The 25,725-nt window shown below is 43.4% G+C and overlaps 1 protein-coding gene across 1 annotated transcript in view; it reads right to left on the reverse strand.

The window, feature by feature from the left end:
• The window catches only part of MAMDC2 (MAM domain containing 2), a 186,047-nt gene that overhangs the window by 150,923 nt on the left and 9,399 nt on the right, over positions 1-25,725 (reverse strand). The window contains exons 2-4 of the mRNA XM_060013422.1: positions 16,808-16,952; positions 15,083-15,206; positions 14,628-14,741 (exon numbers count right to left, since the gene is read on the reverse strand). Coding sequence (XP_059869405.1) covers positions 14,628-14,741; positions 15,083-15,206; positions 16,808-16,825 — 256 coding nt within the window. The 5' untranslated portion in view covers positions 16,826-16,952. The remainder of the gene's footprint in view (positions 1-14,627; positions 14,742-15,082; positions 15,207-16,807; positions 16,953-25,725) is intronic.

Genomic DNA, 25,725 nt, shown 5'->3' on the forward strand with positions numbered 1-25,725 from the left:
ATCAGAGAAGAGAAAGAAATAAAAGGAATCCAGATTGGAAAAGAAGAAGTAAAGGTGTCACTGTTTGCAGGTGACATGATACTATACATAGAGAATCCTAAAGATGCTATCAGAAAACTACTGGAGCTAATCAATGAATTTGGTAAAGTAGCAGGATAAAAAATTAATGCACAGAAATCTCTTGCATTCCTACACACTAATGATGAAACATCTTAGAGTGAAATTAAGAAAACACTCCCATTTACCATTGCAACAAAAAGAATAAAATATCTAGGAATAAACCTAGCTAAGGAGATAAAAGACCTGTATGCAGAAAATTATAAGACACTGATGAAAGAAATTAAAGATGATACAAATAGATGGAGAGATATACCATGTTCTTGGATTGGAAGAATCAACATTGTGAAAATGACTGTACTACCCAAAGCAATCAACAGATTCAATGCAGTCCCTATCAAACTACCACTGACATTTTTCACAGAACTAAAACAAAAAATTTCACAATTTGTATGGAAACACAAAAGACCCTGAATAGCCAAAGCAATTTGAGAATGAAAAATGGAGCCAAAGGAATCAGGATCCCTGACTTCACACTATACTACAAAGCTACAGTAATCAAGACAGTATGGTACTGGCACAAAAACAGAAATATAGATCAATGGAACAGGATAGAAAGCCCAGAGATAAACCCACACACATATGGTCACCTTATCTTTGATAAAGGAGGCAACAATATACAGTGGAGAAAAGACAGCTTCTTCAATAAGTGGTGCTGGGAAAACTAGACAGGTACATTTAAAAGAATGAAATTACAACACTCCCTAACACCAAACACAAAAATAAACTCAAAATGGATTAAAGACCTAAATGTAAGGCCAGACACCATCAAACTCTTAGAGGAAAACATAGGCAGAACACTCTATGACATAAATCACAGCAAGATCCTTTTTGACCCACCTCCTAGAGAAATGGAAATAAAAACAAACAACTGGGACCTAATGAAACTTAAAAGCTTTTGCACAGCAAAGGAAACCATAAGCAAGTTGAAAAGACAACCCTCAGAATGGGAGAGTATATTTGCAAATTAAGCAACTGACAAAGGATTAATCTCCAAAACATATAAGCAACTCATGCAGCTCAATATCAAAAAAACGAACAACCCAATCCAAAACTGGGCAGAATACCTAAATAGACATTTCTCCAAAGAAGATATACAGATTGCCAACAAACACATGAAAGAATGCTCAACAATGTAAATCATTAGAAAAATGAAAATCAAAACTACAATGAGATATCATCTCACACCGGTCAGAATGGCCATCATCAAAAAATCTACAAATGGGCTTCCCTGGTGGCGCAGTGGTTGAGAGTCCGCCTGCTGGTGCGGGGGACACGGGTTCGTGCCCCGGTCTGGGAGGATCCCACGTGCCACGGAGCGACTGGGCCCGTGGGCCGTGGCCGCTGGGCCTGTGCGTCTGGAGCCTGTGCTCCGCAGCAGGAGAGGCCGCAGCAGTGAGAGGCCCGCATACTGCAGAAAAAAAAAATCTACAAACAATAAATGCTGGAGAGGGTGTGGAGAAAAGGGAACCCTCTTGCACTGTTGGTGGGAATGTAAATTGATACAGCCACTATGGAGAACAGTATGGAGGTTCCTTAAAAAACTGAAAAGAGAATTATCATATGATCCAGCAATCCCACTACTGGGCATATACCCTGAGAAAACCATAATTCAAAAAGAGTCATGTACCACAATGTTCATTGCAGCTCTATTTACAATAGCCAGGACATGGAAGCAACCTAAGTGTCCATCGACAGATTAATGGACGAAGAAGATGTGGCACATATATACAATGGAATATTACTCAGCCATAAAAAGGAATGAAACTGAGTTATTTGTAGTGAGGTGGATGGACCCAGAGACTGTGATACAGAGTGAAGTAAGTCAGAAAGAGAAGAACAAATACCGTACGCTAACACATATATATGGGATCTATAAAAAAAAAAAAAAGAAAAAAAATTTGTTCAGAAGAACCTAGGGGCAAGATGGGAATAAAGATGCAGACCTACTAGAGAATGGACTTGAGGACACAGGGAGGTGAGCTGTGACAAAGTGAGAGAGAGGCATGGACATGTATACACTACCAAACGTAAAATAGATAGCTAGTGGCAAGCAGCCGCATAGCACAGGGAGATCAGCTCGGTGCTTTGTGACCACCTAGAGGGGTGGGATAGGGAGGGTGGGAGGGAGGGAGGGAGGGAGGGAGATGCAAGAGGGAAGAGATATGGGGACATATGTATATGTATAACTGATTCACTTTGTTATAAAGCAGAAACTAACACACGATTGTAAAGCAATTATACTCCAGTAAAGATGTTAAAAAATCTATTCTAAAATCACCAAATAGAATACTGAATATTTTAAAATAATTTGTTCACTTTTCTATGTATAGAACTGTATTTACGAGACAAAGATATGTGAAACTAATAAATATTTTACCACCATTAGAAAGTATATGCTCTAAGCTAGTAGTAAGTGACAAGAAAGTTTTGAGAAGTCACTTCTTTAGTAAATGCTTGTATGTTATAATGACTTTTGTTGGAAGATTTGGCTGACTTTTTTTCCCAAGAAACTCAGTTTCTAATAATAAGTACTCTGTAATGCAGAGTGATGTTTTATAAAAATGGATCAGTGTCACTTGGAAAATAGGGTTGGACAATTTAGCTTTGAGTTCCAGCTCTGTCCCTTACTGTTAATAACAACATTTGTACATAATAACTTGATATACAAAATTATCACCTGATTAACTCTGGCAATGTATGTACCTGCAAACTGTTTCTACCTCCTGAATGAATGATTTCTTATCAATGTGACTGAAATTATACCAGCAGGGATATTGACCATGGAATTTAACATGGAATTAGTGTATGGTAATGTGAATTTTGGTTCAGAGGACCAAAGAAGCAGATGCGCTTTGAATTGAATGGACAGATCATAACTCAGAAAAAAGACAATGAGTAAAACAAGAATATCAGCAATTGTTATATCTACTTAACGAGTCCCAGACAAACATCAAACTGTGAAGAACTCAGTTATTTCTTGGAATAGGTGTGCAGATAGAGGCAGAATGAAGAGATAAAATTCCAGGTATATACACATGGAGACTTTTTAATCCTGCTTTTAATTCTGCTTCTTGGATCTGAGTGCACTAACAAAAGGGCATAATATTTTATTACCTATATTTTGGTCTCCTACGGTAGGTTATTCCTGTAGAAGGGATTGTGTCTGATGAATACTCCTCTGTAAGACAGGATTTCTCAAAAAGCCAAAATGTTTTCAGGACATTAATAGATTTTACCTAAAATACCCATGATCCTTTAAATATAAGAAACTGTGAATTAAACAAAGGCTACAGATTTAAAAAAAAACAAAACAAAAACAAAGGGTCTGCTCTTCAGTGCTGATTCTCAAAAAAAACCAAAAACGGTACTAATGTGTAACTCACATTTTCCTCATCAGAATTTTTGGAAAAGGGAAAATGTTTTCAGATGCGTATTCCCAACTTTCAGGATTTGTAGTGGAAAATCAAAAGCTTTCCATAAAGCTTATATTTTAAAATGGGCTAATGCAGAGTCACAATACACTTTAAACACACTCTAGTCTATTACCCATTTTTCATAAAGTCACAAAATTAAAAGAAATCTGCAGAAGCTTAAAAAAGAAAACTTATTAAGTTATGGTATCAGACAATATGGTCTTAGTCATAAAATATTGGTAAGCAAAGAAGGCATCTTCTTGGTGAAGTTAAAGCATATTAAAGTCATCTTCATTACAAATGTGGCCCCAAATAACACTTCAGCTCTCTTTGGCAGTGAGGCAAAAGTTTTTCAAATAAGGAATGGAAATTTCTCTGAGCATAGAGCTAAGTTATATATTACAATATTATATAATGTTGCTGGATAGCAACACTGCCATTCTGTTAGGAGTAATGGAACGAGTGAGTACCAAACTGCTCGTGTAGTAGGGCAACTGGCTTGCAAAAACACATTTATCTGTGTATTCTTTTAATTCGTTCACAGTACGAATGGATGAATTTGAAGTTTAGGAGTATTCCTTAAGACTGCCAAAGCATTTTAGGTCAAGCTGTAAATTTTCCCTAAAGTTCTCTGCCAAGATAATGCTGAGGACTGAGAAGAGAATCCTTCAAATGGTTCCAAGAGTAAACTTTAATCTGTTATGGAAAAAATAAGTAGAAGTATATTTCCCTATCTTGGCTTGATGCTTGCGTGGTTCCAAAGGCTTACCACCACATGGCAGGCATGCTGGTTGTATCTGGGGCCTGGAACCCCAGGGCAGGAGTTGGAATATTGGGACACCATCAGTATTTTGCAGAGGTTTCCCACTACCTCTAGGGAAGCATAAATCTTGCAGGTCTGTCTTCCTCGGTGATGACCTCTGGAAATATGAAGGTAACAACTTACTCTCTGATGGGAAGGAGCCTAGGGCCCAGTGAAGCTCCAATCTTTGGAGCCACATATGCTTCAGTCCATATCCTGCCTCTTTGTGTTGATGTTGATAAAAACCACCTCCAGGACTGTTGACTGTTGTGAAGGTTACAGACGACGACGATAAATGTACTCGACAGGTACCATGAAAGGCCACCTATGGGTCACACACCATGGCTGCATAGGAAGCTATATTGTGTAACTATTTCACTAGGTTTTACTTCACAGTTCTCGCTGGGAACTATTCCTATAACAGAAATAGAATATGCTATGCTGTTAAAGTTTCCTTATACCCAAACATTCTCCTGTAGCCTATAAAAGGTTTGGTTTTGCTTTTTGATAAGTATATTCTAGGATGCATCCTAATTACCACAGATTCAGCCCAATCTCCTACATCCTCTGCATTTACAGTAGAAATAAAATTTCACACATTTTGAAGTTGACACAAGTGTTATTGAGCCATTCAATGGAGGGATCTTGGGTTATGTGGGTCCAAGAAATCGGTATGTTCTTGAGGTTTCTGAATCGTCAAAGTGGAAATTGGTTCTAGTGCAGAGCTAGAGCCCCCCTGTCTCCTGAATCTTCTTTCTTTACCGATCCTTTCCTCTCACTTCAAAAACAAGCTCAAGTCTCCCCTTCCTAAAAAAAAAAAAAAAAAAAAAAAACCAACAAAACAAAAACTCTTTCATCTCAAGTTTCTTTAGAGGTATTGGTCGAACCTCTCTCTGAGAAAGAGAGAACATCTGAACTTACTGAGAACTCTGCTAACTGTTTACATTCTCCCTTCATTCTTCCACCAGGGCATTCAGGGTCTGTCCTCATCATTTCACTGACACTGCGCTCATTCAAGCACCTAATTGTCATTTCCAACAGACAAGTCATACTGTGCCCACCTCTCTGCTTTAGAAACTCCTAAGTCCTTTGGCTTCTGAGGCCCTGCACTTTCCTAATTCTCCTCCTCCTCTATGTCTAGTTCCTTCTGTTTCATTTATTCCACCATCTCCTTCCTATGCTTAATCCTTAAACATGAATTTAAGGCTCCACCCTCAGCTTCCTGCTGTTACCACTTTATACATTCTCTTTGGGTGATCTTACCTCTTCTCAAGATTTCAACCACTGTCTTTATGCTAAGGATTCCCACAGCCATAGTACTACCCAGACTGTACCTGACCTTCAGCTTCCTACATCAAAGTCCTGCTGGAAATCTCCACCTGGATGTTTCCCAGGTAACTCAGAACTGAACACAACTTCTTCTACCCTAACATAATTTTCAGTTTGAAATTCTCTCAACTGTTGACACCCTCAAACAAACAGCTGTCCAAACCAGAAATCTGGGAGTCACTTTCCCTGACTTGTTACTCCCGCCCAATCAATTAGCAAGTCCTGTCAATTTAGTCCCCTTTCTGGTGTTTTATTTACTCTCTCCCTTTTACCTTACTCCCCTTGTCCTATTTCAAGCCCTCATCATCTCTTAGCTAGTCCACTGCACAGTTCCCTAACTAGCCTCTCCATTGCCAATCTTCCTCAAATCAATCCTCTTCTCAGCTACTGGACTGGAGAGCAAGCAATATCACTACTCATTGTCTACAGAATAACGAACAGGCAGGCCCAGAAGTGCAGTAACAAATATCTAGTGGTAAAGTCCACAAATGGCTCCTCCAGTAGGATTTTGCCTACAATATGTATCTCTTTACCCTTGCCCAAATATAGCTCTCTAGACTTCCTTCTGATTCTGAGAGCTAGTTAATACCCTTCCAATAAATTTCTTTTCTGCTTAATTTAAACAGCCTACTTATGCAGTTTGCAATGAAACTCTTGGGCTAGTATACAATTCCTTTTGCTCTCTACCATAATTACAGATTTATATTTCTTCCTGTTGGTCTCTGGTGACCACAAAGGTCAGGGACCATGACTGCGTATGTATTTCATGCACTCTCTGTACTCCAACAACTAATATAGTGCCTGATGGGTAGTGGGCACTCAAATGTGTGTTGATAGAATGAATATTCTTTTTTTTTTAAACATCTTTATTGGAATATAATTGCTTTACAATGGTGTGTTAGTTTCTGCTTTAATATTCTTTAGAAACTTTTTCTGTAAAACATATGATTCATTCATGATACTATGACATTATGGCATGATACCACTTGTTTTGGTTTATTATTTTATTCTAAACCTCAGGATCCCCCAAAACACAGATAAATGTCTCAGAAAGTAGAAAAAGCAAATATTCTGGCAGATAACACTGAATCATAAACCTAATCCTTTGGTTTCTCCATAAGTCACCACAGTATGCAAGAGCTGCTTCCAGGAGCAGACAAATATCCCATAGGGTGGGTACTATACTGATGTCTCGCACTTTAGTTCCTTAGAAACAACAGTTCTCAACAGCTAGTTCAAAGTCTGTTCATCTTTTGCAAAAAATACTTTTTAGACCCATCAGTGTCACTCTCAAGGCTGCTTTATGATTGTTTGTGATGGCAGAGGATCAAGGGATTCGGGCAGCCCTGATGGGTAAATAATCCAAGGGCTATTTGCCCATGGGTATGTCGGGGATGAAACAAATCACACATTGGTGAGGCAAGCTGAACTACGGCTTCACTGTTATATCTGGAAATTACCACAGAAGCCTCCAAAGTCTTTGAAGTCCTATGGTAGGAAGGATTTTTAAACACAACCTCTTTCACTACAGGGGAAAATGTCAAGTTTTGTTTTGTTTTGTTTTGTTTTAAATCAATCTCAATAAGGGCTTTAGAGATTGATTAAATCCAGAATGTTTGTTTGTACCACACACTGTCTGTCAGGTGTTGTGTGAAGCATGTGATCCCTGTTCTTACAGTGTAACACTCTGATGAGGTGAAGAGGTGGGGACGCCGATAAGGAGACACTAAGAAGATTTACATGGTGGAACGTGAAGAGAGCCATGGGAAGGGAGGACAAAGAGGAAAGGGAGAGGTTCATTTACTTGGGAAAATCAGGGAATGTTTCAAAAAAGAGCCCTACATCAAAGCACGGATAGATTTAAATAGGCCGGGATGGGGCAGGGGAATGGAAAAGCAGGATAATACAGACGTAGAGAACAGCACAAATAGAGCGGGGAGGCAAGAAAGTAAAGAGCATGTTGAATGAACAGCACGCTGGGGATTAATGGGAGGGAAGAGTAGAAATACAGCTGGGGGCAAATCACGAAGGACCTTGTGTGCCAAGCTAGGCAGTTTGCACTTTACCATGTTGGCAATTGGTAATCATTAAAGGATCCTTAATAAGAGGACGTTCCTTCTTTTTACATCTGGTTGCGGGGAGATGGGGGCAGTTGGCCATTCTTCTAATCACTGCCCTCAACCCTGGCTGCATATTGGAATCACCTAGGGAGTTGGTTCATTTCTTAGTGTCTATTTGTTAACAACACCAGGTCTGTTCATTTCTTAATGTCTATTTGTTAACAGCACCAAGTCTGGCCCCATGTCTGGCCAAGTAAATCAGAGTCTCTTGGGGTAGGGCTGGAGACAACTATTTTTAAAGAAACTTTTAGGTGATTTTAATGTCCAGTCAGGGTTGAGAACCATTGGCCTAATGCACAGGTGTGAGAATTTCTCTATAAATTCCTATTTTTTGTCAGGAATGTCTTATTGATATTAGTTATGACATTATGCTTTCCTTAATTAGGTATGGCCTAACGGATATGATAGAAATTTCTGATATACTGTGAAAGTTCTTTGGTCTTAAATAACTTCCTCGTTTATCACCAGCCATATGTTCTTCTGTGTTAAGTACTACCGTCTTCCTGTAGGTATTTCATATACATACCTACATATATATGAAATTAAACATATAATCAAATGCTGCAAGAGCCTAGATCTGAATGCATGAATACATTTATATGACTGAATTGATTAAGACAAGCATAAGAGAAATTGAGGAAGAGTGGGTGGGATAACTGGTAGAAGTAAAAATCAGGATTGACCAGCAAAGACGCCCGACACATGTTCAGCTACCTGCTGGGCTTATATATCAAGATGCCCATCACTTCTATTAACATAAATAGGTTTCACTCAAATTCTTAAAAATCAAACATTGTTTAACAAGAGACAGAAGTAGGACTATTGCTGGGGTGACCTACCAAATAGGTTCTGCTATTTTAAGAACCAGGATTTTTTATAAATAGCATATCCCAAAACGCAAGTCATAAAACCTGGGGACCGCATGCTAAGAGATTTGAAGATGACAGTGAAAGCAGAAAGTCCTGTGACAAGAAATTACTTTTTCCTCCCAATATATTGTGACCACAGCTGACTTCTGCAATTATGGGAAGGAAAACATCCCAAAAATCCTGGGCGCCTTGTCAGGGATCAGACCAGGAGATGGGTAGCAACTTCCCATTCAGCAACTCTAATTTGAGTAGGGAGGAACCCAGACTGGGTGTTGGCCTTGATAGGAAGGCCAGACAGAGCCTACATCCAGAGAAGTGAGTCACAGTAGAGAGGAGCAGGCAGAGATTACCAGTCCAGGTAGGTTAAGTCCCAAGTGGAGGGGCCAGGTAAGAGAACCCAAGAACTCAGATTGATTGACGGGGAGGCCATGGGTTAGGGACCTGCCTAAGAGCTTAGGAGGTGAGAGTTCAGAGGTCTGCTAGAAGGGACCAGCATGGAACTTGATAGATGCTGAGGCACCAGCTCCGTGGGACAGATAAGTAGGGAAGAACAGGCTGGGGCAGGGACCAAAGCATTCCTGACAAAAACTAAGAATTTATAGAGAAAAAGGTCTAAGTCATAGGGAGAGACTGTAAACCAAGTGCGAAACTTAGTCTTATTATTTTATGTCCACACTTCAGTCAGCCACACAAAACTTAGATGGCCCAGGAGGCTAACGGATGATTAAATTATTAAATAAATAAATAAAATAGAGCCAAACAATAAGAAAAGGAAAGCTCTTCCTCTGGTTGGAATAGAGAACAAATGGCAAAACTATAATGAAAAGAAAAATACATTCTCCTGAGCAATCCAGAAGCTGTGTTGGAAAGCTGTCTGAATTGAAGAAATAATGTTTGATAAAATACAAAACTAGTAATAATAAGAGTAACAATAATAATAGGCTACATGTATAAAGTGCTCACTATGTGTTAAATATATTAATGTATTTAGTCTTCATAACAATCTTAGGAGATAGGTGCTTTAATTATCTCCATTTTACAGCCAAGGAAACTGAGACACAGAGGGGTTAAATAATTTGCCCAAAGCCATACAGCATATAAGGGTAGAGCCTGGATTCTAATCCAAGCTGTCCAACTCTAGAGTTCATATTAACCACTAGGCTTACATTGTTTCTTATGCTAAGGAACTACCTTTGAAGGGGCAGAATGAACCAGAGGCACACACGAAACGCATAAGGACTTTTTAATCATCCAATATTGAAGTTATTCCTTCAGCAAATTCATTCATCCAACAAATATTTGTTGAGCATCTACTATGTGCCAGGCACTCTTTTATATGCTAAAGATTGCAGGCAGGTGGGATCCCTACACATCTGAGTGAATAAATGCATGGTCTGGCATAAAATATAGTGTTTTGTGGGTTTGGTAGGCCCAAAGCACTGCATCTTCGGAACCCATGTTCTTCCACATGTATGAAATATAATTAGATGTCTGATGAAGAGTTTCTAACACGTTGCAGAGTTTAACTAACACACCAAAGTGTCAAGGTCCAGGAGCTGGTGAAGACAGGGACATTGGGAGAGGCAGCAATGCTAGAAGAAAGAAAGGTGAAGAGCTGAGGAAATGAGGCCCTGCCCCAGGGCTGCCACTGACTTGGTCATTGACCCTGACTGGGAGCCTGTCTGGGCCCCAGTGCACGCCTCCGTAAAATGAGAAGGTTGCACTGGATGAACTCCAAGGCCCAGCTCTAGGATCTAGGATCCCAGGCAGAGCCAGGGCAGAACCAAGGTCACGCTCAGGCACAGCTCACAAGAGCCAGGTTCAACCTGACATCAGTAGTAGCCAGGGCGGGCCGGGGAACGCCACAGGGCATTGCAGGAAGAACTCGGCCAGTTCCTGGGGTCGACTGTTACTCCGAGAGGCATCTGAGGAACACCCCAGACTTGTGCTGCTCTCAGCCTCTCCAAAACACGGGGGCTGTGTTTCTGTATAAAGGGCATCAAGAGACCAACAAGCAGAGGTGATGCAGGTTTAAGCAGATCCAGAGGGTGGGAATTGCCTGATGAACTCCTGATGTCAGGGTGGGATGCTGAGTCAGAAAGAGAGCTGTAACCCACAGAAAGGGGGGACTGGTCCTCCTCCTCTAGGAAGGCCCCCGGGGATGCTGGCTAGACTTCTGGCTCCAGCCGGGCCTCAAGAAATATCAGGCAGGATTTATCAGTATTAATAACTAGCACATGACTGAGTGAAGAAGTGAAACTCAGCTGACCAAGTAACTGAAAGTGTCCTTAAGAGAGAAGGAAGGGGTTTGGGTGAAGAAAGGAGGTTGACAGGAAGAGACACACACATGTACGTACACTGAAATATCGGCCTACTCTACCACCCGCCCCCCATTGGTTATGCCAAACTTCTAGCTGGCCAGCCTGCCTCAGATACCATCACTTGCTCCTGGGTACAAATACCATCCAAATTCTTCCTGTATTAGGCAATTCCTCAAACACTGACCCCCACTGTTGTAGAAAAAAAAAATACTTTCTCTACAAGTGCTTTGAATTTCCTTTTTTACCTCCTCTTAACCTGACATGTCCACACCTACCTTTCCCTCTGGGGTGGCTTAGGGTTCCAAACTTCTAATTAAGGAGCAGTACCTGGGTTTGGATTTTACCCCCTCCCTCCCTCAGTTCCTCCAATGACTTCCTCATAGAGCCAGCTTAAAGATGCTAAACCAAGGGGTCCAAAGATTGGAATGAAGCCAACACCCAGCCGATGACTCGTCGTGACCATTCTGATGTGAGGCCAACTTTACAGTGTCCAAGAATGCTCAGCCGGAGGGCTTCTGCCCCCCACAGCTGGCAGTGGGGAAATGGAACCAACAATCTCGACTTCAGCTGAGGACGACTGTTCAAAGGGGTTCCAATATTCTCTGAACTGCGAATGAATAAAGATTTTTTTAGATGATAAATGAATGAATAAGGGAGATTTTTATAGGATAAAATAGATCTCTTCTTTCCAGGGTTTAATTCAAACCTAAAATTTAGATGCAAGTTCAAAGTTTGATTCTGACACAATCTCACTTGCCTTGACAAGTGAGAGAAAATTAAAATATCCTACCGAAAACATGGAGGTAAATCAAGAAAACAAGAAACTGGAAAGTAGACGAGGCTAGGTTGCCGTGCCCAGTCACCTGCTCTGGTGCCACCCTCTGTCCCTGGGGATACCCTTCCTATGGTATGCAACCCAAGTCAATGCATCGCCTTGTCAAAACTCATCCATTTTGTGCCCAGTGGAAATCAAGCATATTTCAAAATGGCCATGAGCTAGGGACATTGGAATTGTAATTGGAGAGGCTTAGAGACCTAATACTCTAAGTAAACCAAAGGGGTGGACCTCAAATACAACTTGGGGCAGCTGGGAGATATTTTGAGACAATGACTCCCGATTTGAATCTCCTGTAATGGAATTCTAATTGGCAGATTTTTTTCTCTACTTAACTCTCGTCACTGGGCTTTAGCATTGATCTCTCCACTGTAAATTAACCTACTGACCAAGGACATCTAGAAAGTGCTATTTGCGTTCCAAATACTTGTGGGCAAAAGTCACTGAAACCTATAATTTTCTATGCCGCCATACAATACACGGAGGTGGATGGAACCAGCTTCAAAGGGTTTTTGCAGCCAGATGAAGTAAATTTGCAGAAAGGCTTGTGAACAGATTTCAGCCTGGGACACTTGTATTGTCTTTAATCTACCAACCTAGGAATGGGTTTATGCCGGAAATTCTTAGTGATGGCTTCTCAGCAGGCAGCAGCAGTGGCTGCCACACCCCTACCTCGCTGTGCCTCTGGAGTGGACTGTTATGTCCAAGTTCTGGCCTCCGAAAAACGTGATACGTAAGGATGGAAGCCTAACCAGCCTGCTCCCCGGGGAATGCTCAGAGGAGAATGAATGAACTTTCCCCAACCCTGAGCCAGAAAGCTGTGGCTGTTAGAAGTTAAAAAGAAAGCAAAGAGGAAAGCAACAGTGTCTTCATTTTGCTATAAACCACAATCACCTTTCCCTATAAGTATCGTCCTGTTTTCCTGGAGGGGCACAGTTTAACTGCCACTGGTGCAGAGGTGCCAACTCAGCAGAGAGCACTTCCTGCGGGTCTGGGTGGCAGTTGAGTGCAGCGAGCTGTGGCCTGCCCACTGACCCAGGAGCAGGCTGCCAGGGGGCCACCATCCTGACGGAGGCCTGGCAATGGGGGCACAGGACTGAGGCTCCTGGATTAAGGGGTGATGTTGATTTCCTTTTCTCAGAGACAGGCTAGGGCGAGGCAAGAGGGGTGTCTAGGGCACAAGATTTAAGGAGGTTTTCACTCTCAGGGTCATGCAAGGGGCTCTTTCACCTTAGTCCTAGCCCTGCACAGGGCCACCAGCAGAGGTAGGGGTTCTCAAAGGTCAATGGTTCTCAAAATGTGATCTCCAGACCAGCAGCATCACCTGGGAACTTGTTAGATATGCAAATTTTCAGGCCCATCCCAGACCCACTGACTCTGAAACTCAGAGGTGGGGCCCAGCAACCTGTGTCCTGACATACCCACCAGGTAATTTTGATGCAGCTAAAGCACTGTGCTAGAGAATAATGCTCTCCAAAGCCAGTCATGTGGTCCAGGTCAGGCCACTGCTCAAAGTGCTTCAAACACAACCAGACAGGGAAAGGGGTAAGGTGGTGAGATGAAAGAGACTTCCCTAAGGCAATCAGCAAGGTAGGAATCCTTCAAACGATAAATCATGAATTGATTTTTCCCAGCTACCCCTAAGTACTCTGTAGGAAAGACTTGGCAATTGTTGGCAATAAATAAAGCTTACCACTGAGTAGTTCCCTCCTGTTTTTTCCCTGATCTAGTCAGCTCAGAGCTGGCCACTGACTGGTAGCTTGGGACATGGGCCAGCCATTTGAATATTGTAAGACTGAGAGTCCCTCCTCTGTAAAATGGGGCTAACATCACCTCCCTGCCAATGTCAGAGAAGCTAGTATATGCAAAGCCCCAAACAGAAGCCCAAGGCAGAAAAGCTGTGATGACAGTTCATACATGCTAAGCAGGGGTTCTGAACCTCCACCTTCTCCAGGGAGCTTAGATAATGTGGGGGCCTGAGGACAACTGAGATTCCTGGGAAGGAGGTTAGCTGGTCTCTTTTATGCTGCAGTGTTTTTTAAAGGAGGCTATTTCCCAGTCCCAGTGGCCTGGGGCATCAAGCTTCTTAATGGGGTGGCACAAGTGAGAGATAAGGGAAAGAAGTGCCTCCTCTTGGGAGTTAGAGAACTACTTATTTTTTACTAAATAAATGAAGGGCAAGAAGCTATATCTGAAGAGCCCACATTTCAACTTTGTCACTCGAACCCGAACGGTATGAGTGGTAAGACAATGACCAATGCCAGCCAGCTGAGAGACCTCAGGCACATGGCCATGGACTTGGTATCCTCTTTCGCCAAGTACTGGATTATAAATACAACAATAACATGAGGGTGATGTCATGCAACAAAACGCTGTCAAGCACAACATAAATGTGAGGTTTAGCACTGAGGTCCCATCACAGAATTAGGGCACCATTTCTGCAGGACGAGAAGAAAACTAACCTCACCCAACTTTCCCAGCTCACCAAGGTGTCTACTGCGGACCAGAGAGGCTGTTGACCTGCAGAGGGCACGCAGCCGGTGGGAGACAATCATCAGCTGTGCCCCCTTTCTCCCTTCCATGGGGGGAGGGGGTGGGCAAAATCGCAGAGCCGCTACCCACAGGCCAGGTAAACAAAGGCCTCCATCTCTTCATTGGCCATCCATGCAGCACAGCTGAGAGTTGGAAAGATGATCCGTGACTCACACTTCTCCTCCTGAGAGTACTTAACTCCAAGATGATAACATTGCCCATGCGAAAGAGCCAACCAGCAAAAAAGGAAAGTTCACCTTGGGCCCCTGTGCACTGACCCCCTTACCTTCCTCGTTTAAAATCCATGGCAGGAACTCGAACACCGAGTCAAAGTCGCAGGTGCTCTCTTCGAACGCGCAGGATCCCGCGGGCAGGTCCAGGGCACCGGCAAGCTGCAGGGCTGCTGGCACAAAGCGGGTTTCAGTTCAGGCTCGGTCTCAGGAGCGTTTACACCAACTCAGGGCACCCTGGGGAACCACCTGGTGATAGTGAGAAGGGGTGCGGGAGGGGACGGGAGAGGGAGGCAGTATTGCCGCCCCCGCCCAGGGCGCTTGCACTGCGCGACCCGTGCGCGGTCGCTGGGCTCGGGGAGGGAGGTTAGCGGCTGTGGAGATGGATCCGTAGGCGTCCTCGGATGGCCCAGCCTAGGACCGCGAGCCCGACCAGCAGGGCTGCGGGATTGGGAGAGGGTCACGAGAGCGCCCCTCGGAGGAACCCCCCCACCCCGGATCCAGGCCTTACCTTGCACCGCCAGCAGGACGCCCCCGAACAGCATGGTCGGGGAGGAAGACTGGACAGGGATGCGAGCCGCCAGCCCGCTGGGACAGGCTGCTCCGGGTGGAAGGAGTGTGGGAAGCGGGGGCGCCTGGAATCGGGGGAGGGAGAAGTCGGAGGCAAAGCTTGCGCTTGGAGCTGCCCAACTTTGCAAAACGGCCCCGCGAGCAGAGCGGAAAGCCGAAGGTGCCTGAACTGTGAGCGCCGCTCGGTGCGCTCGCGTCCTAAGTGAAGCCGGCCGGCCGCACAGCTGGTCCTGGGCGAGGATGGGGCTGGGCAGGGAGGAGACAACTGCACACTTTTGAAAAGCCAGCCAGAACTGGCTGGGAGAGGAGAGGTCGGGATGCAGTGCCACGGCTCAGATTTTTAAAGCTTGAGACCAGACCCCTGGCAGATACTGGAGAGGGCAGGCCTCCCGGGAGCCCCTCGGCTGAACTGGGACTGGAGGCGCCCCGCCCCACCCCGCCCATCCTAGTGGGAACCAGCTTATTTCTGGGGACAGCCTCCCTCTATCTGGAATGCCAGTCCTGCGGGGCTTGCCCTAATTTTAACCTTTTCTCCCCAGAATGGAAGAGGGTGGAATTCTCTTAGGAAAACCTAGAGGAAATTTTGGGAACGGTTGGGTGGAATAAGCTTTACATCTAAGAGTTTCAGTGTTTATGGCCCGTTAACGCTAACCTTGGAACACCCCCCCCCCCCCCCGCCTTTATTTAGCAGTGGAATGTTTGGCATGTCTGGTGCTCAGCATTCCCTCTGTCCGGTGAAATGGGGGCATTCCGCCTCTCCAAAGAGCCATGATAAATTAGTAGAAGGTTTCTAAATTGGGATGGGGGTAGTGATGTCAGGGAGGGGGTTATGGTGAAGTACCCATTGGCTACAAATTTGCTTTGAGCACTAAGTGGGTCTTTAAAAATAGTCTCCTCCAGTAAAGAAAGTGGTGATAGGGGTGGGGGTTCTTCTTAATGCTCTTTATTATATTGGGCAGGCAATGTTATGCCTAGGGCAATGATTCTCAAATTTTAGGGTACATCAGAAGCCCACGATCAGAGTTTCTGATTCAGTAGTTCTGGTCTGTGGTCCAAGATTCTGCACATTCCTAACAAGTTTCCAGGTGCTGATGCTGCTAGTCTGGGACCACACTTTGAGGACCACGGGCCTAACAAACTCTTGTTCAACCATCAAAGCCCTGCTCACATGCCTTCACTTGGTTTCCAGACTCTGTTTTCCTTGTCTTTCATTCTTCTCCTCGCTGTTTATTTTTCTTTCTCTGACCCCCGGATACTAGGGTGCCTCCAAGTTCTATCCTTTCAGCTCCTGTTTCCCTTTCTCCTCACTTCCTCAGCGATTTCATCCAGTCTCATAGTTTGAAACACCAACTAAAACCTGATATCTCCCAAACATTTTTCTAGTCCAGATGGCCGACTGCCTCCAGACTCTTCTGTCTCACTGCCACCTCAGCATTTTCACTTGGATGCTTAAGAGCTATCTCATACTTAACAGGTCCCAGCATGAACACCTCATATTCCTTCCCAAACCTGTCTCTCCCCTGCATCTTCCTCATCTCAGTGAAAGGAGCCTTTCCCTTCCAGTTGCTCAGGACAAAATACTTAGTGTTATCCTTGACTCTTTTCTTCGTCTCAGGACATTACCAAATTCTGTCAGTTCAGGATTCAAAACATAGCAGGTACTGACCGTGCTCCAAGCCCACATGACTGCCCTGATCCCAGTCGCCACTGCTGTTTGCTGGGGATGCTGCAGTAGTTTCCGAAAGGTGGTCTCCTTGCTGCTTCTGCCTTGCACACCTCCATTCCATTCTTAACACAGTTGTCGGGGCGTCCTTTTGACAGAGAAGTCGGACTATGTCACTCCTTGGTTCCAGACTCCTAACAACTCCATCAATCATTTAGCAGAATCCAGACTCTTCACAATGGCCTACCAGGTCCTACAAAACCTATCCCCACCCACTTATATCTCTGACCTATTCTGCCCTGCTTACTTCCCTCCAGCTACATGGACCTCCTGGCTGGTCCTCAGACACAGTCTAGCTGTCCTCTCAGAATTTCACACTGGCTGTTCTCTCTGTTTGAAATGCTCATGCCGGGAGAGCCACAGGACTCATGCTGGCACTACCTCTAGGTCTTGACTCAGATGTCATCTTCATGATGAGAAAACTTGAAAACCTTCTCTCTAATAAGAATAAAGCTCCCGGATCCTTTTAAAAATAAGTTTAGACAAGGTTTCAGGAGTTTTCTGTAGGCAGTGGCTCAAATGATCTAAAATTTGTTTAGTGTGTGTGTTTATATGCTTTGCCTCAGGGAGTAGCTAATGATAATAAAAACACTTATCATGTTTACTATTATAAACATTTTAGATAGATAATCTCATGTAACTTTCTCAAAGACTCTATGGGGTATGCACCATTATTATCCCCATTTAATAGATGGGGAAACCGAAGTGCAGAGTTCAGTGACAGCACGTGGTAGAGACAAGATTCAAACTCAGATTGGCTTTATTCCAAAAGCCTATTTTCTCAACGGATACAGTAGCCTATCTCCGTTGTCTTTCTTTTTTGATTTCTTGCTCGCAGATGGTGCTACATATCTGATGAATTTCATCAACTTACTTAATTAAAAATTTAAAGATGGATATGAATCCAGTTGAAACTTCAAAACACTATTTTCAACCAAACAAATTTTCAGCAACTAACAAACCGGTTCTCCTCTTCCCAGGTACCTATGGAGTATTTCAAAGCTTTTGGGTTGCCTTAGATTCATTTGCATGTTCCAGGTGTTAGGAAAATGAAAAACTTCAAAGCCCTAAAGAGATCTCCAAAAATTTAAAACTACGATTTAATACTTAAAGGTGACATCGTTTATTGCCACCTATGAGAAACTGGATCATTACACGTAAGTGCAGAATTAGTTGGAGTAAAATTTCTATTTCACATATAATTGCATGATCCCAAGAACAGATGACCGTTCCACATTGGCACAGACCGGGGACTCTGGAGAGCAGACTCTGACTTGGAGTTTAGTGCACAGAATGTTCACTAGGGGGCACCCTTGGGATCAGCTCCTGTGGAAGGGAGTGGGAAGAAGCAGGATTGGGTCCAGGGAGAAGTGACAATGCAATCAGGTCCCTTGAAGCCCCTTCTGACCCCACAGGAAACTCTGGAGTTTAAATGGCCCATTTAACTTGCCCCATGTTAGGTTAAAATGGCCTGGCTCTTTGTACAGCTGCCTCCATCTGTCATTGGATGTGGCCCACACTGGAACAGTGAGCTCCAATGAGGCGGCTCTCTACACGGAGGCCAACCCAAAGGGGCGAACAGCTGAAGGCTGTTTGATGACAACACTCCCAGCAGCTGGGACAAGTTCTTTCCTGAAGACATTTTACAGGGAAGGGAAAGGATATTGTATGTGGAGAGGGCCAAGGAAGGAATCTGGAAAATCTAGAAATGATGTGTGTCAACACACTTCACAAAGCCACATGGCTGTTCACTGCCACATCATTTGGGAAAACAGCATGAGGCCCCAAGGTAAGAACTACCTGGGCCTCTCTCCGTAAGATGTAGCTTAATTGAATAATCAAATAATGCACATAAAGTTCTGATTTTAGAAAGCACTCAATAAACATTAGGTAGTGTAGTGGGTTAAATGGTAGCCCCCCAAAAGGATATGTTTATATCCCAGAACTTGTGGATGTGACCTTATTTGGAAAGAGGGCTATGCAGATGTAATTAAATTAGGGATCTTGAGATGAGTTCATCCTGGATTATGGGGTGGGTCCTAAATTAATGGCAAGTGTCCTTATAAGAGAGAGAAGAGAAGTAACAGGCAATGTAAAGAGGGAGGCTGAGATTGGAGTGATGCAGCCCCAAGGCAAAGAATGAAGCTGGAAGAGGCAAAGAACAGATTCTCTCCTAGAGCAGGAGTGTAGCCCTGCAGACACCTGGATTTCAGACTTCTGGCCTCCACTGTGAGAGAATAACATCCTGTTGTTTTAAAGCAGCCAGTCTGTGGTAGTATGTTGTAGCAGCCGTAGGAAACTCATACAGAGTATTATACATCAAGCGAGCACATGCCTGGCACTCTATGTGTGTTATCTCATTTAATCCATGCAACATTTCTATCAGGTGAAGACCCCTGTTATCTTCGCTTACAGACAAGGAAACGGGACCAGAAGGGTCATTTAACTTGTTCAAGGTCACATGTCCAGCCAGTGTGAAGCTGGAATTTGATGGCATACGCTGCAGTGCCCCTAAAATCTTCCTCTTGGCAAAGACCTGTCTCTCCTCACAAGGGCCGCCTACACCACAGGCAGGCAAAGCAACCTGCTGTCTCTGTGGGCACGAGGCTCGCCTCTCACAGAACCTGGCACATCCCACTGCTCGTCGCTGTTTTGTCTCTGTCTCTTTGTAGGTCTCTGTCTGGGCTCGCCTCTACCTCTCATGCCCACTCTAGCCTCAGTGTTTTGCTACCTTACTTTCGCATTGTCTCTCTCTCCGCACATACACACGAACATGTACACCATCAGGCTGAAAATGAGCTGGTAAAATAACTCCAGGCTCTGTGGCTTGTCCTGCCAGTGACCTTCGTCGCATTCCAGCAGGAGGTGTCTGGGGGCTCTGCCCCGAGGCCGGCTGGCATTGTCCCTTGCTTCCTGCCCAGCACCAGCTGCCTCTCACCCCTGAGGAGCAGTCACATGCCTGCTGTGGGTCAGAATCATCCCCCGTGAGGGAACAAGGCCCAAGGTTAACCAGTTATTACAAATCTCCTTTTATTACAAAATATATACCCCACTGTTTAAATTGCTGCACTCAAATGACCTGAACTGGGAAAGTAGATATTTCTTTCAGAGTGAGCATTTAAAAGGAAATAGATATTGAATAGATACTTTCTCTCCATCATTAATCTCTTCTTCATCAGCTTACTCCGAATCCTAGCTTGGTGTCAGACATCCTTCATTATGATTTGAATGAAACCTTTTAATTTTTTTTTTTTTTTGGTCAAAGTTCTCTAGGCTGACTCATCACAGTGATGATACCACCTTTTGTTGAGTGTTTATGATGTGCCAGGTGGTTTCATGCTCAATTTATGGAGGAAGAAACTACAGCCAAAGCATTGAAGCGATTCGCCCAAGGGTAGGGGGGCTGGACGTAAACCCAGATCTAGCTACCAGCAAAGCCCTCTTGATCTCTCTAATCTTCCAACACAGGGGAGGTGTGAGCAGACACTTTGAAGTGTCCTGTTCCTGGATCCCTCACCTCCTTCCTCCACCCTAGGCTGGGCTGAGGCCAGAGAGGCAAATTTCTCTCTGTCCCAGTGAAGTGTCGATACCCGGAGTCCTGCTGGAAAAGCCCTTTGTAATCAGAGGCCCTACCTCTCCATCCCACACCAATACCTGTGCACCCACTTCCCTTTCTCAGACTGCATCGTCTTATCCCTCTCACATGTTCACACGTGCTCCTTTTTGTTGAGAATCAGAACGCCTTCCTCCCCTTCCCTAGTTGGTAAAGTCCTTATTATGGGTTGAATCATCTCCTCACACCCACGTTGATCTGTTCAAGTCCTAGCCCTCAGCACCTCAGAATGTGACCTTATTTGGGAATAGGGTCATTGCAGATGTAATTAGTTAAGATGAGGCCACATTGGAGTAGTGTGGGCCCTAATCCAATATGATTGTTGTCCTTACAAAAGGGGAAATTTGGACACAGTCACACACAAGGAGAACGCCACGTGAATGAAGACAACGGCAGAGATCAGGGCGATGCTTCTACAAGCCAAGGTAAGAGAAACACTGCCAGCAACCAACAAACTAAAGCTAGGTGACAGGCCTGGAACTGATTCTCTCTCACAGCCCTTAGAAGGAACCAACCCTGCTGACACTTTGATCTTGGATTTCTGGGCCCCAGAACTGACATTTCTGTTGTTTAAGCCACCCAATTTGTGGTACTTTGTATGCAACCCTAGGAAACTCACGCACTCCTATTCATTTCTCAAGACCCAGTTCAAACGTCCCCCTCTCCAAGCCTGTTCTTCACTGTCCCCCACACCCAAGCTGCAGCGTGTGTTGCGCTGTATCGCAATGACTTTATTTATGTCTCTGTTCTGCAATGGAGGCTGAGATTTCAAGGGCAGAGAACACATCTGCTTTATCTTTGTGTCTGCTCCTGTGTCATGTCTGTGCACAGCTGATTGTAGGCACTCAATAAATGCTTGTTGAAGGAAAGGCTAAGGACCGGCATAGCTCACTGGTCCACACAGCCCGGAGGCCTGCCTAAGTTTCATCCCTGTGGTTGGAAGAAAAAGAGCTAAATGTAAACTGTAGGTCATCCTTGGGGATGTTTATAGAAACGAATGAGCTACACAGATGTGCAGTGTGAACAGGGAGTCAGAGCAGGCTTTCTGGTGTCAGAGCAACACAGCTGGGACTGGGGAGAGGGGAGCGGGGAAGGCTCTCAGAAGCCTACTTTCATGAGAGGCAGAGGAAGCTCCAGGGAGAGGGCTCGGCCCCTGGAAGGAGGCACCAAGCCTTGGCTGTTGCAGGGAAATAGAGATGATGCAACAGCCTGCATCCTGCCTCCTGGGTTGTCCCAGCCTCACCCTGTGGACTCTTGTTTGGGTCCAGGAGGAAGGCTAGGCTGTTGGGAAAGCCAGGAAGCTCTCTTCTCTACAAAACACTGGGCCACAAAGAGCTCTAGACCCCCGTGGCCATATTAAGAAAAGAGCAGGTGAGCAGTGTCACAATGCACTTCGCCACAGACCTCCAGCCCTTTAGCATTTCAGGGTTCAGGGCAGCGAGAATGGGTACAGGTTAGTTTGTGAGGGTGTATGTGCTCCCTTGGGACATTCCTCCCAGTCCTGGGAGTTGAGGCTCTATGTCACCTGTTGGGGCTAAGAGGGAGCTGAAGGACATTGGAATTTGATTTATTACAGTTAATGGTGGCTCCAGAGACCAGTGAGGCCCGTGGGCAAGTTGGGCTAAACCCAGGTGGTATGCTTTCTCCTCAAGTTTTGTCTGAGTGCTGTGGCATGGGGAAAATGAGGAAGAAAAAGCATTCTGTAGCCAAAAATATTTCCGAAAAGAGGAGTGAAATCCCAGCTTAGCCTCTGACGTTATTAATGTGTTAGATTGGGGATCTACACATTACGTGATTTGGTCTAAACTGAATAGGGGGGACTTCCCTGGTGGTCCAGTGGCTAAGACTGGGCTCCCAATGCAGGGGGCCTGGGTTCAATCCCTGGTTAGGCAACTAGATCCCACATGCCACAACTAAAAAAGATCCCGCATGTGGCAACGAAGACCCCATGTGCCGCAATTAAGACCCAGTGCAGCCAAATAAATAAATATTTTTTAAAACAAACAAACAAACAAACTGAAGAGGGACAAGATGATATTCACAACCAGTAAGTCCTGGGCACTGAGACACAGAATGAACACCAACTGGGAAGGTGACAGACAGCGAATATCAGCTCTGAACAGGCATATGAGGTGTGTGCATGCATGCACGAGTGCATGCTGTGCAAAGACACATTATCCATGAGAAGCCAATTCACACTATTACTACTAATCTGGAAGACTGAAATGCAAAGGGCTGAAACACTGGGGATTTAAAGGCCCAAGTAATTGGTGATAATGAAGAAATTCTACCACCAGGTATTGCAAGATGCTTCAATGAGCTAATCCAGTGCATCATGATTCCGGATGCACAATAGAACCATCTGGGGAGTTGCTTCTTTTAATACAAAGTTTGGGCTCCACCGACCAATTAAATCATAATTTGTGAGATAGGACCAAAGCATTGCTATTTCTTTAAAGCTCTCCAAGGTGATTCTATTGAGCCAGGGTTAAGAAGGCACTGACTTAATCTTTTCATCAGCAGCAAAATTAAATAATTTTAGTGTTAACAGGGGGGGGGAAAGCTGTTTTAAAAGAATAAGAGAGTATTGTATCAGAACAGGGAACATGATTTTGTCACTGAGACTGTGGACTCTGGAGCCAAACCACTAAGGTTCAACTTGTCTTCTGTCACTTATTACCTGTGAACCTACAGTACATCGTTTGGTCTCTCTATGCCTCAGTTTCCTCTTCTGTAAGATGAAAATAATAATAGCACCTATCTCACTGGGTGGTTGTGAATACGAGATGAGTTTATATTGTTAGAATACTTAAAAGAGTACCTGGCACTCTGTAAGCACCATACAAATATTTACTATTAATTTTCTACCCACCTAAGTTTTTCACGGGTCTAGGCTTGTAGTTGAAACTGAAGATGTAGTCTAGTCATCAAAATAGCCTTTCACATAGTGTCCTGCCTTTGGAGGTCGAGTACAGGGGGTACAGAAACTAGAAATACAAATTGGACTATTGGTAAACTGTAGCTTTGATCTTCTATCAGAAGAGAAGAAAAATGTAAAGTATTGAGTGAATTCCATTATAATTACCAACAACTAGAACATTAAAAATAGTAATGAAGAAAATAGTTTTAGTCTAGGGAGGGAAGAATATACAATGGAGAAAAGACAGTCTCTTCAACAAGTGGATCTGGGAAAACCGGATAGCTACATGTAAAAGAATGAGATTAGAACATTTCCTCACACCATATACAAAAATAAACTCAAAATGGATTAAATTCCTAAATGTTAAGACCTGAAACCATAAAACTCATAGAAGACAACATAGGCAGAACACTCTTTGACATAAATCATAGCAATCTTTTTATGGATCTGTCTCCTATGGTAAAAGAAATGAGATCAGAAATAAACAAATATGCAAGAGGGAGGAGATATGAGGATATATGTATATGTATAGCTGATTCACTTTGTTATAAAGCAGAAACTAACACACCATTGTAAAGCAATTATATTCCAACAAAGATGTTAAAAAAATAAAATAAAATAAACAAATAGGACTAATTAAACTTAAAAGCTTTTGCACAGCAAGGGAAACCATCGACAAGATGAAAAGACAACCTACAGAATGGGAGAAAATATTTGCAAATAATATGATCGACATGGGGTTAATATCCAAAAAATATAAACAGCTCATACAACTCAATATTAAAAAAACAAACAACCCAGTCAAAATACGGGCAAAAGGGAGAACGATATGTGACTATGAAGGCAGAGATAGGAGTGATGTGGCCATAAGCCAAGGAATGCCCTCAGCCACCAGAAACTGGAAGAGGCAAAGAATGGATTCTTTCCTAGTCCCTCAGAAGGGAGTTTTGGTCCTATGTTACTAGTTTTGGACTTCTAGCCTCTAGAACTGTGGAAGAATAAATTTCTGTTGTTTTAAGCAAAAAAACTCAAAATGGGCAAAAGACCTGAAGAGACATTTTTCCAAAGAAGATATACAGATGGCTAACAGGCACATGAAAAGATGCTTAACATTGCTAATTATTAGAGAAATGCAAATAAAAACACGAATGAGATATCACACCTGTCAGAATGGCTATCATCAAAAAGCATAAAAATAACAAATTGTTGGAGAAGATGTGGAGAAAAGGGAATCTTGTATACTGTTGGTAGGAATGTAAATTCATGCAGCCACTATGGAAAACAGTATGGATGTTCCTCAAAAAACTAAAAATAGAACTACCATATGATCCAGCAATGCAACTCCTGGGTACATATCTGGAAAAAAATTAAAACACTAATTTGAAAAGATACATGTACCCTAATGTTCATAACAGGACAACTTACAATAGCCAAGATAAGGAAGCAACCCAAAGGCCCATCAACAGAAGAATAGATAAAGAAGATGTGGTGAGATATATATATACTTATATTTATATAAATGGACTATTACTCATCCATTAAAAAAATGAAATTCTGCCATTTGCAGCAACATGGATGGAGATAGAGAATATTATGCTTAGTGAAATAAGTCAAAGACAAATACTGTATGATACCACTTATATGTAGAATCTAAAAAAATGATACAAATGAATGTATATGTAAAACAGAAACAGACTCACAGATATAGAAAACCAGCTGGTGGTTACCAACGGGGAGAGGGAAGGGGGAGGGGCAAATTAGGGGTATGGAATTAAGAGATACAAACTACTATGTATAAAATAGATAAGAAAGAAGGATATATTATATAGCACAGGGAATTATAGCCATTATGTTGTAATAACCTTTAATGGAGTATAATCTGTAAAAATACTGAATCACTATGCTGTACCTGAAACTAATATAATATTTAAAATCAACTATATACTTAAATTTAAAACAAAGAAGATAGTTTTAGGATTAAAATAGAAATCTTTATTTGACACTACTTGAGGTGGAGCAAACAAAATGGGATGGAATATATCAAGAGGCATCTTACAGGACTGTGTTTCTAGAGGCTAAAGGAAGTTATCTTGGGCCCTGGTTATAACATAGCCTGAGGGGCAAGTCTGTCTGTGCCCAGTAAATGTGTGTTCCAAGAAAAAGAAACAGAGAGAAACTTTTAAGTGAGACATATTGTTTCTGAATTGCTGGAGCCCTCATAACTCCTCCCAAAGTGAAAAGGTGGTTTTTTTCATGACCCATTTGACAACTTTATATGCACATTTTAAACTTATTTTGTTATGAGGAGGTTTTATTTATTCACTCACC

Source organism: Delphinus delphis, chromosome 6 (assembly GCF_949987515.2).
Source record: "Delphinus delphis chromosome 6, mDelDel1.2, whole genome shotgun sequence".
NCBI classification, from domain to species: domain Eukaryota; kingdom Metazoa; phylum Chordata; class Mammalia; order Artiodactyla; family Delphinidae; genus Delphinus; species Delphinus delphis.